Here is a 12,559-nt window from a genome sequence, read left to right on the forward strand (position 1 = left end):
ACTGTGTACATGCCCACTAACCTGGTCTGCAGTGTGTGACACGCCCACTAAGCTGGTCTGCACTGTGTGGCACGCCCACTGAGCCGGTCTGCACTGTGTGACATGCCCACTGAGCCGGTCTGCACTGTGCAACACGCCCACTGCGCCGGTCTGCACTGTGTGGCACGCCCACTGAGCCAGTCTGCACTGTGTGGCACGCCCACTGAGCCGTCTGCACTGTGTACATGCCCACTAACCTGGTCTGCAGTGTGTGACACGCTCACTAAACTGGTCTGCACTGTGTGACATGCCCACTAACCTGGTCTGCACTGTGTGGCACGCCCACTGAGCCGGCCTGCACTGTGTGACACGTCCACTGCGCCGGTCTGCACTGTCTGACACGAGCACTGAGCCGGTCTGCACTGTGTGACACGCCCACTGAGCCGGTCTGCACTGTGTGGCACGCCCACTGAGCCGGTCTGCACTGTGTAACACACCCACTGAGCCGGTCTGCACTGTGTGGCACGCCCACTGAGCCGTCTGCACTGTGTACATGCCCACTAACATGGTCTGCAGTGTGTGACACGGCCACTAAGCTGGTCTGTGTTACAAACAAAATGTGTAAAATAGATGCGTAATATGACACCTTTCGCAGACTTAATTTGTAAAGTGGATCCACATGCACACAAGCCAAGTTAAATTGTTTTTGATAACTTTAAAACAAATTATAAATGTCATTTGCTCCGTCACGTGACTCAGGTCTGGGGGCGGGGTGCGATGGTTCCTTGGCGCCCTCACAGGTTGACTGTCCACCTTGACTCAGCTGCATCAGCTGTTATAAAGTTAGAGGACAGGAGAAAAATCAAAGACAATATTTTGCAATGGCAAAGCAGCTTTATGACCAAAAGCACATTTTGCATGGGGCGTTTTCAGGTTCGAACAGTATTTTGTTTTGGATTTCAAAAAAATATTGCAGGTAGCAAAACAATGTAATTTTATTTATTTAGTTAAATATTCATGGAAGCCATTGTTTGGAGAACAAAAATGTTCAGGCATATTAAGCGCTGCTTTGCTGCCATCTTGTGACTGAACATGGACAATCAGGATATAATTCATAGAATTCAACGTAATGGGTTACAAATTATAACCGCTACGTTTTAAAACAAGTTACTTATCAGGGGCGGTCGGTCACCAGAGGGCGCTAGGGCGCCGCACCTCAAAATGTTGAGAAAACAATATTAATACAATATAATTCCTAAATATAGTTTGCTCAGACTCAGAGCATGCAAGTGCCTGTCAGTGTCAATGTGCATTTAAATGTGTTCCAGCACTTCATTTCAGCATTTTCATTTCATTTTGGTTCAAGAGAGTAAAACCCACTTGATCATATGAAAGTTTATAGAAGATGTAAACTTTTCACAGTCATGTGATCTGAAACTGAGTTTTATTTGAGCATCAAACTTTCCTTCAGGGATGCAGCGCTTTGCATCTCAGATCCAGCTGTATTGCACAATGGACAAATGAATCATGTCCAGGGCAGGAGCTTTGTTCGACCGCAGTCACTTTGGACTGAAAGGTTTTCGGTACGCCAACGATAGCCACGTTACGTCGTACATGTCACATAATTCAAAGCAAAGCTCAGGACATAGCAATCTTAAAGTGTGATTTAAAGAAAGCCTCAACGTTCAAAAGTTCAGTTGAATTCAAAAGAAGAAACCAACTGTGGACTAACTAAACTGCAATACCTGGTTATCGATAGACAACACTAAATATCAAGATAGGATATCACATAATTCGAAGCAAAGATTACAGCTGACACACTCTGGAGTATTCAGTGGTTTAAATCAAAATGTTGACTTTAAGCTTGTACCACAGGCAGAATTCAAAGCCAGAAGATGGGGTTTAACAGCATGCATTAACTTCATAAAAAATTTAAAGCATTTCACTGGTTCAGATACATTAGACATACTACTATAATAATAATAATAAGACTCTGTGAACGGCCGCCTGAACAGTTTATAGAGGTTCTATGTTCTGTTTTCATCTGATGACAGGCGATAGATACTGTGTGTGTGTGTGCGCGCGCGCGCGCGTGTGTGTGAGTGAGAAAAGAGAGAAAGAGAGACACAGAGAGGGAGATAGAGAGTTAGCAAGGTTACTGTATTTGACTAGATTTACACTCAGTTGCCAGTTTATTAGGTACAGAGAACTGTAGGCCTGATCCCCCTTCTTGAAGTGAGGTGCGCCTTTCACAATGTGTCAATGTGTCAATCAACTGTGCTTTTAATAAAAGCAACAGAAACAACTAGAGTGTAATTGGTTAATCCACCTTCCATTGATTTTCATGTTATTCGTGTTTTGCAGAAACAGCGCCCCCTCTGACTTTACCACTATGGAAATTAATGTGCAACAATTAATGTGCAACATTAAAATAATATTCACAATAAGTTTTTGGGACTTTGTATTTGCTTCAGACTCTTCAATAAACCTATAAATTAGAAAAATAAATAAATTTAAATAAGAAATTTAAATAAGAAACAACAAAGGAAAAATGCTTTGTTAAGATGACGTCATCTTTGCTGATTCTTGCACTGCCTGCTCTCTCGACAGATTTACCCAACACTACAATATTGTTTCTGTTTTTATTTACACCATTTATTTTTTTAAATCAATTTTCCTCTTTTTATAAACCCTCAAAGATGTCGTACTAATAAAACTCAGGGGTTCCAACAATTCTGACTCTGACTGTAAAATCCAACGGGTTTCCAAACTTTTTTATGCCACTGCTTGTATCAGGAAGAACTAGTTTGTTAGTTTGCACACAGTTTACATATTTAATCTGTAGCAGCATTGTTGGTAAACTCATGTCTTTCACTGACATTTAAGAAAACGGTGTGTTTGCTTTTCCTCAGCAGATTAATTTTTAAAAAATATAAATGTTTTGTAAATGTTTCTCTTGCATGATAATGGGATGTTTTGATTTCTAAACATGTTTAAAAGGCAAAAAAAAAAACAAAAAAAACAAAAACAAATCCTTAAATCTATGTGGATGGCAAAAACAAACAACACTTGTGCGCATGGGCGTTAGTATTTTGTCCTTCTTCACTTTCCGTTGTTTTAGCAAATGTGCGGACGTGCTATTTGACAAGTAAGAATCTAAATGGGGTTTTTAAATAATAGTAAATTTAAAGCCGACGACTTTTAAATTCGTTATGCGAAATATGTTGAAGTGCCGTTGTATGTTGTATTTTGGAAAATAAAGTAGGGAAGTTTCACACTAAAAGTGTCAAAACATTAGCTGACATTTACCTAGCATGCAGCACTAGCAACCGAACTAGCCTCTACTTTTGCTACATTTGTTTTACTAGCCACATTTTTAAATTAATATTTATGTGTTTATTGGCGGCATTACTGTTGAAGTAGGTGATACGCTGGAAACTGTAATTTAGCGAATCTGTGTAAGACATGCCAAGCAATTTTTACATCACCTTAGCAAGGTTAAGTTGTTAGCTATTTTTTTCTTGTTCGATTTGAAGTGTTTTCTGTTTTTAATATTTTTTTTATCCCACTGGTCGCAGGTTAAAAACAAATGAGGACGAGCTACAATGTCTAGCAGTGTGAGTGCCATTTTTAAATTTAACCTTTTTTTTGTTACATTGTGCACGATGTGTCAGGTCAGAATAGAACATTTGTAAAAAGGCATATTTAGGAAATTTGACACCAGTTATCACGTGAATAAAAATTGAGGTGTACTGCACTTTAATTTGAAATTAATTAGAAAAACCTGTTGGTGTATTCACAGATACCACATGAACATATCAACAAAGCAAACTCTTACAGGAGGAATTGGCAGAGGCTTATCTGAAAGAGAATGTCCGAGTCACAGGGCTACAACTGATGATCATTTTGTAATCAGTAATCTAGTTTTTGTTTTTTTTTTGGGGGGGGGGGGGTATTATTTTCTAATTATTTGGTTATCCTTTGGTCTGAGTAAATCATAAGTATTTACAGTGTTTAAAAAGTTCATATCTATTAATTATAGGAACTGCTGAAATTAAAAAGGCAGTCATAAGAAAAAAATATGGAAGAAAAAACAATGTATACAGCTTTGCCTCTTCTTGAGGTACTAAAAGACAAAAAAAAAATCCTAGCATATTTCATAGGGGTGCAACAAACAGTTATTTTCAGGAGTCTCAGGATTAATTAATCTGTTGATTATTTTCTCGATAAATCCATTAGTTGCTTGATCCACAAAATCATGAAAAATATCAATCTGTGTTCCCCAAACCCAAGAAAATCTCCTCGGGTGTCTTGTTTTTTCCACATTCGAAACATATTCAAGATACTGTCAGAGAGGAGTTGAGAAACCAGACAATATTCACATTTAAGAAGCTGAATTCACAGAATTTGGACATAAACACTTAAAACTGATCAAAGTAGTTATAGATTAATATAATAATATAAAATTAACATAATAATGGATTGATTGTTACAGGTCTACTACTATACTTGAATCATGGGGGTGGTCCGTATGCATCAACTATGATCCATTGCACCAGTAGCAAAGGCAGCTAAACCTGTCCTGAGCCTCAGCAACATACTGTATGTGGTTCTGTACACCACCAAAATGGAGTTTAAATGAAACAAACAAGCTGTGCTTGTAGTGTAGACTTTCAGCTTTAATTCAAGGGGTTTCACAAAAATATTGCATTAACCCTTTAGGAATCATCACTGAACTCTTGTTCCTCTGTAGGTCCTCTGTGGTCGGGGTAGGTTCTTCTTATCATGGACTGCTGGTCAACAAGCATTAGCCGGTCTCAGGATCAGCAGAACCTTCTCTGCAGCGAGTTCAGATGAGCCTTATATAGCTGTGTCTACTACAGACACAGGTAAGGTAGCAAGTAAATGAACTGTTCGCCAGCAGAAACTGAACACAAGTGTTTATCTCACCCACCCATCAGTTGTGTTCTATTCTGATAGAGAAGCACAAGTGTGAATTATGAAGTGTGTGTGTGTACACACACACACTCCTTCACTTAAACTTATCACTTTAATAAACATTGTGAGATAAGGGGTGTTTTTAAGCAACTTGTAAAATGAATGCACATATTTTCATTTTTAAAAATTACATTATGCAAAATATGCCTCATGATTGATTGTTTACCTGTGGATTAGATAATATTTTGGAAAAAGTTTGCGAGTACAACTATGATTACCTCCACACCACACTGTAGGAGTGTCGGGTATGTGAGCGCCTCCTATTGGTCGGATATCAGAAATTTAGCAGTGTTATTGTAGTACTGGCCTTTGGTTCATGGAAGAGTTAATTTTAATTTTTCATGTTTGCTTACATTGTAACAGTTCCAGAAGGTGTATTTGATGTAATTTAACATATTTGCTTACAAAGACTGTTCAATATGCACATAACACCATGTGCACAGACAGGATTGAGTGCAAGATGTGGTTTTCAGCACCAAACTGTGGAGATTATATGAAATTGCAAAAAGCACAAAATTGTTGTTTTTTCAGGACCCAGGACTGTGTGGCCTGATGAGAACATGGGTCCTTTTGGACCTCAGGACCAGCGTTTCCAGTTACCGGGTAATGTTGGTTTTGACTGCCACCTGGAGGGCACGGCAGAACAAAAGAAAGCTCCTGTCCATAGGACGGTTCCTGACATCCTGACTACCCCGAGCAGCACAGAGAGACACCACTTCATACTGGCACAGTTTGTCAACAAGTTCCACGTAAGAATGCGTATTTGTGTAATGTAAAAACATAAAGCTGTTGGTTGTCATTATCACAGTATTACGTGCATTTGGAGCCATTCTGGTTTGATTTGTTCATTATTGCTTGACCACATGCTTATAAAGATGATTTAAATACTTTACAAGGTAAAAAATGTACATTGGCGGGTCCCCAGATGAAACTGGAAAGTTGTAGCCTGAAACAAATATTTGTTTGCTCTTTAGGGGAAGTTGGATTCCATAACGGCAAGAGTCCACAAAGCTGAGCAGTACTTCACTCAATCTCACACAGACTGTTCCATAAGTTCCTGCCCTGAACTGTTAAGGAAAGGTACGGACCAATGAAGCACTGCCCATTTCACTAAAAAGATAACACTGTATTCACACTTTATCCAGCTTTAGAGACAATTACATTATACTGTACACTATAAAATGTGACAACACAGTTTATTGTAGACACACGTAGTGACATCTAAAGTTGTAAACCTTGGGGTTTACACATTTTAATATTTGTTACATTAAAAACACAAGTCAGGTTTCTCAATGTTAAACTTGTAAAACTGTGCTCTTAAACTCTGTAAGGCTGCAACTAATTGTTTTATTATCAATTAATCATTCGATTATTTCCTCAGTTTGTGCATCAGGCCATAAAATATCAGGAAATAGGGAAAAATGTTGATCAGTGTTTTCCGATGCTGAAGATAACATCCTAAGATACTTTGTTTTGTCTACAACCCATACATGTTCTGTTTACTGTCAGAGAAGTAAAGAAACCAGAAAATATCCACATTTAAGAAGCTGAAAGCTGAGAATTTGGACTTTTTTAAGAATAATGAATCTGTTATCTGTATAGGTGAATTCATTTTGTAATTATGAATAATTGATTCATCGTTGCAGCTGTATGTCAGTGAAAACCAGTCTTTACAACATGATATAAATTAAATGTAACTGTTAAATAATAGAATGCATGAGTATGGGCGCTATTTAGTAAAACATAACCAAGTTATCCCTTTTCCAGCCAGTTTTCTTTGGGTGCCTTTGCACTCCTGCATTCAAGGCCTGAGACACATTCCAAAAAAGTTGGGAAGAGGGCAAGTTACTCTAAATATAAGGATTAAACACCACTTTTATAGCCAGATTTCTTCAGACAAGTCAGGGGATGAATATATGAACTTTTCAAAGTCACTGAATATGTCTTGGACCTCAGTTATATCAATCTTTAAGAAATATAAACAGATTAGTACAGCATTGTAAATCTGTCTTGGTAGCAGTTCTTAAAAACTGAATTATCGTGCAAGAAAAAGACTGGTGAGGGAAGCCACCAAGACACCCATGACTGCTTTATAGGTGTTATGACTTTCTGTGGTTGTGATTGGAGAAAGTGGGGATAGTGCAATTTTTCCCTGTTGCATTACTAGTTGCACAGCTTAATGTTGGAGTTGAACAAATAAGAACTTTGTTCCAAGAAAACTGATCAGATCCCAGCTTGACACTCCCATGTGCCTTCAGGCAAAGTGTCACTGAAAGTTCACAGCTTCTTTTTGCCAAAATTCTTCTCAAGCTGTATAACTCTTAAAATAATTGGAATATCTAAAACGCCAAATGTTGACAAACCTTTGCATGCCACTGTACTTACAGCTGCTGGGTGTTATGATTGTCTGTTTTCAGGCTATTGGCAACTTTTCTCTAGAGTTAATTATTTGGTCATTGCCTGGAGTTGACCTTTAAGCACACAACAGGAGATTGGTCCTTACAAACACCAGAAATACTCAATTTGGTTTAGGTTGAGGGGTGCCCCCGAATAGATCGTGCAGGAGGCGGAACATGTTGCAAAAAGTACAATGCTGAAATCTCTGTTACCATTTGATTTGTCTAACAGTGTCAGAACTAACAGAAATTCCTGAATCTTGCATGTTTTTGTTGGCATAGTCGTGTAACTGGTCCGTCTTCTGTTTGTAATATTGCAGTATAAATTAGTCATCAACATGCCTAGTTGCTTGCACTGAATTCTCCAGACAGTGATGTGATTTATTAACACCTGGGCTCAGTCGTACAGTATGTGAACTTTGTACAACGTAGCCGGGATGTTAAAGTTTGCTAAAATCTTCGTTCTCACTGATTTCAGCATTTACGTTCACGCATGCAGCTCCTCTGGGTAGTGTTTTGATCATTTCTTGCAATGCATTTGTTAAAGACTCTTATATCTGCATGTGCTAGAGCTTGAGCTGCTGTTCCCAGCGGCGCCCCCTACTGCCATTACAGTTGTGACAGTGACACAGAAGAGCAGCCACAGTGAGGAGGCTGAGCAGGACAGAAATCAGCTGCTGCACAGAGTGAGTCTTATGGTTTTAATTTGGAAACCTGGATGATAGTAAAGGGGCATTTTTGTTTATTTCTGTATTTTTAGGGATTGGTTTAGTTTTGCAACATTGAATGTGAGAATGAGCTGTTTCAGCTGCTGACTGCATTTCTTGCCGCTGTAGTTTGTGAACGGTGCAAAAGAAATGTGCTTTGCTCTGTGGACAGCAGGGTACTGGGCAGACTTTATCGACCCAACAACAGGAGACGCTGTAAGTCACCAAACCACTACACACAAACACACATCGAGCAGTGGGAGACCTGCTCATTAATTTTCATCTTTTCTTTCCAACAGTTCTTTGCATCTGCAGCGAGACAGACTACACTAAGAACAGAGAAGGAGCTGCAGCATTTGGGATTCCACATCGAGGTTTCAGGCTCGTGCACAGTTATTCATCACATCCTCAGAGGAATGCCTCTGTTTGTGGGGACAGTTTTTACCAACGCACCTACTCACAGTTCTGCTGTCGCAAGACTCCTGGGACGTTCAAATGAACACTCTGATGACAACTAGTTACTTTTTTTTTTCTTCGTATTTCACAGAACTTATTGAAAGCCAGGGCTTCTATTTATGTACTGACACACCATGAAAATGAAATTTATATCAGTGCTGGAAAGCTGCATGAAGTTTGTCTTTGTGTAACTGCAGCCCGTGTTTTGGAGGCATTTGCTGTGACCTACTTTGATGATTTTTAAATTCAACCTTGGTGCTGCTTTTGACTGATTACATCGGTTATCAACACTGGTTTTCTCTCACTAATGCTAGAGATGCTCAGTGTTTTGACTGCAAATTAAAACATTTTCTCAGAATGTGACATTCTCCACTTGACAAGTGTATAAAATAACACTTGACAATGTTGTCACCTGTTTGTGATTTTGATCAAAGGTGTCCACCCTGCTTTTAATTAAACAGAAACCCTTTAAATGTAGCTCACTCTGTTGTTATGGAAGCGAATGGCAAAAACATTAGTACTAAGCAGTCAAACAGTGATTTGTCTCCTAAAGGGCAAGTTCACTTCTTTTTAAGCCATATTAGTCACTTCAAACCCTTGTACACAGTCAAGCCTCTGAATGCTTTGCACAACTTTGATATTTGCATCATGTGCAAGAAGTCATGTTTTCCACAAACATGTTGAGGAAGGAATGAATGAGTCAGTCTTAAATCTACAGTGTGTAGGATTGTTTTATCTAGTGGTGAGACTGCAGATTGCATTATACTGTAGCGAGTCACAGTTTTCTTTCCCTTCACGTTTTTGCCTCTTTGCCAACAGGGATTCGTGCCACCTTGCCTTCCCTTGTCATAAGCAAGCGGCAGCACTCAAGCCTGTATTTTGGCACTAAAGCAGAAGTTTAATTTCTGGTTGTGCGTTGACCGGCAACTTGAGGCTAGCTCCAAAAAAGAGCACTTTCCCATAGGACTCCCTATTAAAATGTCCAACTTAATTAACAGCAGAAATACATGTTTACGGCCTGGTACAAAAAATATATAAATAAAAATAAACATTTTGGTATTCATAGATAGTTTCTGCCTCCATGACAACTGTACAGATGGTGAATTTTTTTTCTGACTTCTTAGTTTAAGACATTTTAAGCAATAAAGTTCTGTATAGTTGTGGGCGTGGTTACTTTGACTGACAGCTGTTGAGTTTAGCTGCGGCAACTACTCGTAGCCTCCGACTGTAACTCGGAGTCCACTCGGCAGCGGCGCCTTGCTGTTGCTGTGTCTGGAGTATTTTATTACAAACACCTGTAATGATGTGGCTTATTGTGTGGTGAAACGTCCTAACGGATCTTTTAAGATGTCCCTTTTCCTATGCATTAATGAGTTCATCATGAATCAGTGCAGGCAGGGCTCTCAACATGGCCACGCACAGACAAGGGGTCATTTTAACTGTTCCGAGTCTATAGAAAACCCATACATGACGTCACGCGGGATTTGTCCAGTGTGTATATATACAGTTTATGATGGTAAGCAGTATGTATGAGCCTCTTGCACAAAAATAAGGCTTCACCACATTTATATTTGGCTCCTCGCTAAATATGAAGGGCTCATTCTGCTCTTATGAAAACATTGATCATTGTTCTAGGTAAATTCTACACTAATGAACAGGTGGTTATGAATATTATATTCCATTTCTGGTAATAAACCTTCCTTAATTGTATGCACTGTATCTTTAAGTATCTGGTACTTGTATACAAATTGCTAGAAAAGTGCAGGAATTACAGCCATTTTCGTACCCTCAATTTTCGAGGCCGGTAATTGGATTAGATGCTGCTCAAATGTTCCAGGGCAAAGTGTCTTGTGCCATTTTTGAGTTTGGAAGAAGCTAAAAGGTATGGAGCTGATTTAGCTAATTATAGGCCAATCTCCAACCTTTTCTCTCAAAAATTCTTGAAAGGGTAGTTGTAAAACAGCTAACTGATCATCTGCAGAGGAATGGTCTATTTGAAGAGTTTCAGTCAGGTTTCAGAATTAATCATAGTACAGAAACAGCATTAGTGAAGGTTACAAATGATCTTATGGCCTCAGACAGTGGACTCATCTCTGTTAGACCTCAGTGCTGCTTTTGCTGACCATAAAATTTTATTACAGAGATTAGAGCATGCCATAGGTATTAAAGGCACTGCGCTGCGGTGGTTTGAATCATATTTATCTAATAGATTACAATTTGTTCATGTAAATGGGGAGTCTTCTTCACAGACTAAGGTTAATTATGGAGTTCCACAAGGTTCTGTGCTAGGACCAATTTTATTCACTTTATACATGCTTCCCTTAGGCAGTATTATTAGAAAGCATTGCTTAAATTTTCATTGTTACGCAGATGATACCCAGCTTTATCTATCCATGAAGCCAGAGGACACACACCAATTAGTTAAACTGCAGGAATGTCTTACAGACATAAAGACATGGATGACCTCTAATTTCCTGCTTTTAAATTCAGATAAAACTGAAGTTATTGTACTTGGCCCACACAAATCTTAGAAACATGGTGTCTAACCAGATCCTTCCTCTGGATGGCATTACCCTGACCTCTAGTAATACTGTGAGAAATCTTGGAGTCATTTTTGATCAGGATATGTCCTTCAATGCGCATATTAAGCAAATATGTAGGACTGCTTTTTTACATTTGCGCAATATCTCTAAAATTAGAAAGGTCTTGTCTCAGAGTGATGCTGAAAAACTAATTCATGCATTTATTTCCTCTAGGCTGGACTATTGTAATTCATTATTATCAGGTTGTCCTAAAAGTTCCCTGAAAAGCCTTCAGTTAATTCAAAATGCTGCAGCTAGAGTACTGACGGGGACTAGAAGGAGAGAGCATATTTCACCCATATTGGCCTCTCTTCATTGGCTTCCTGTTAATTCTAGAATAGAATTTAAAATTCTTCTTCTTACTTATAAGGTTTTGAATAATCAGGTCCCATCTTATCTTAGGGACCTCTTAGTACGATACCCCAATAGAGCGCTTTGCTCTCAGACTGCAGGCCTACTTGTAGTTCCTAGGGTTTTTAAGAGTAGAATGGGAGGCAGAGCCTTCAGCTTTCAGGCTCCTCTCCTGTGGAACCAGCTCCCAATTCAGATCAGGGAGACAGACACCCTCTCTACTTTTAAGATTAGACTTAAAACTTTCCTTTTTGCTAAAGCTTATAGTTAGGGCTGGATCAGGTGACCCTGAACCATCCCTTAGTTATGCTGCTATAGACGTAGACTGCTGGGGGGTTCCCATGATGCACTGAGTGTTTCTTTCTCTTTTTGCTCTGTATGCACCACTCTGCATTTAATCATTAGTGATTGATCATGTCTTTTTCCTGATTCTCTCCCCTCAGCCCCAACCAGTCCCATCAGAAGACTGCCCCTCCCTGAGACTGGTTCTGCTGGAGGTTTCTTCCTGTTAAAAGGGAGTTTTTCCTTCCCACTGTCGCCAAGTGCTTGCTCATAGGGGGTCGTTTTGACCGTTGGGGTTTTTCTGTGATTATTGTATGGCTTTTGCCTTGCAATATAAAGCGCCTTGGGGCAACTGTTGTTGTGATTTGGCGCTATATAAATAAAATTGATTTGATATGATTTTAAATGTGGCAGTTTGAATACAATTGGTGCTGCTCAGTAAAACGAGCCATCACTTTTTTTTTTTTTATTTAAAGAAGTTAGTGAGATTAGGGGGAAAAAAACATGAAAAAATATATACCGTAAATTAACTTCTTCACAAAATTCTTAAGATAACAGGTATGACTGATACATGGATTGACCTACTTCCCACAGAAAAACAACATATTTAATTTAATTTATTACCGCCACCAACAAAGTTGGAGGAGATTGTTTTCATTCCTGTTTGTGAACCACTTGGAGCCCACAATTTATCATATAAAGTTACAAATTTTTTCTGAAGATTCATATATGGATAGGCAAGAACTGATTCAATTTTCAAGGTCAAAGGGCAAAGTCAGGAAAAATCCCTATCTTTAACATTGAATGG

At 39.0% G+C, this 12,559-nt stretch overlaps 1 protein-coding gene across 1 annotated transcript; it reads left to right on the top strand.

Moving 5' to 3' along the window:
* The first annotated feature begins 3,067 nt into the window (after positions 1-3,067).
* Positions 3,068-9,013, top strand: mmadhca (metabolism of cobalamin associated Da). Its single transcript, XM_034175820.1, has 8 exons — positions 3,068-3,127; positions 3,558-3,596; positions 4,733-4,868; positions 5,509-5,726; positions 5,952-6,057; positions 7,944-8,059; positions 8,210-8,296; positions 8,380-9,013. The coding sequence occupies exons 2-8, from the start codon at positions 3,585-3,587 to the stop codon at positions 8,596-8,598; spliced, it is 894 nt and encodes a 297-aa protein (XP_034031711.1). The 5' UTR covers positions 3,068-3,127; positions 3,558-3,584; the 3' UTR covers positions 8,599-9,013.
* The last annotated feature ends 3,546 nt before the right edge of the window (positions 9,014-12,559 follow it).

Source organism: Thalassophryne amazonica, chromosome 1, assembly GCF_902500255.1.
Source record: "Thalassophryne amazonica chromosome 1, fThaAma1.1, whole genome shotgun sequence".
In the NCBI taxonomy this organism is placed as follows: Eukaryota; Metazoa; Chordata; class Actinopteri; order Batrachoidiformes; family Batrachoididae; genus Thalassophryne; species Thalassophryne amazonica.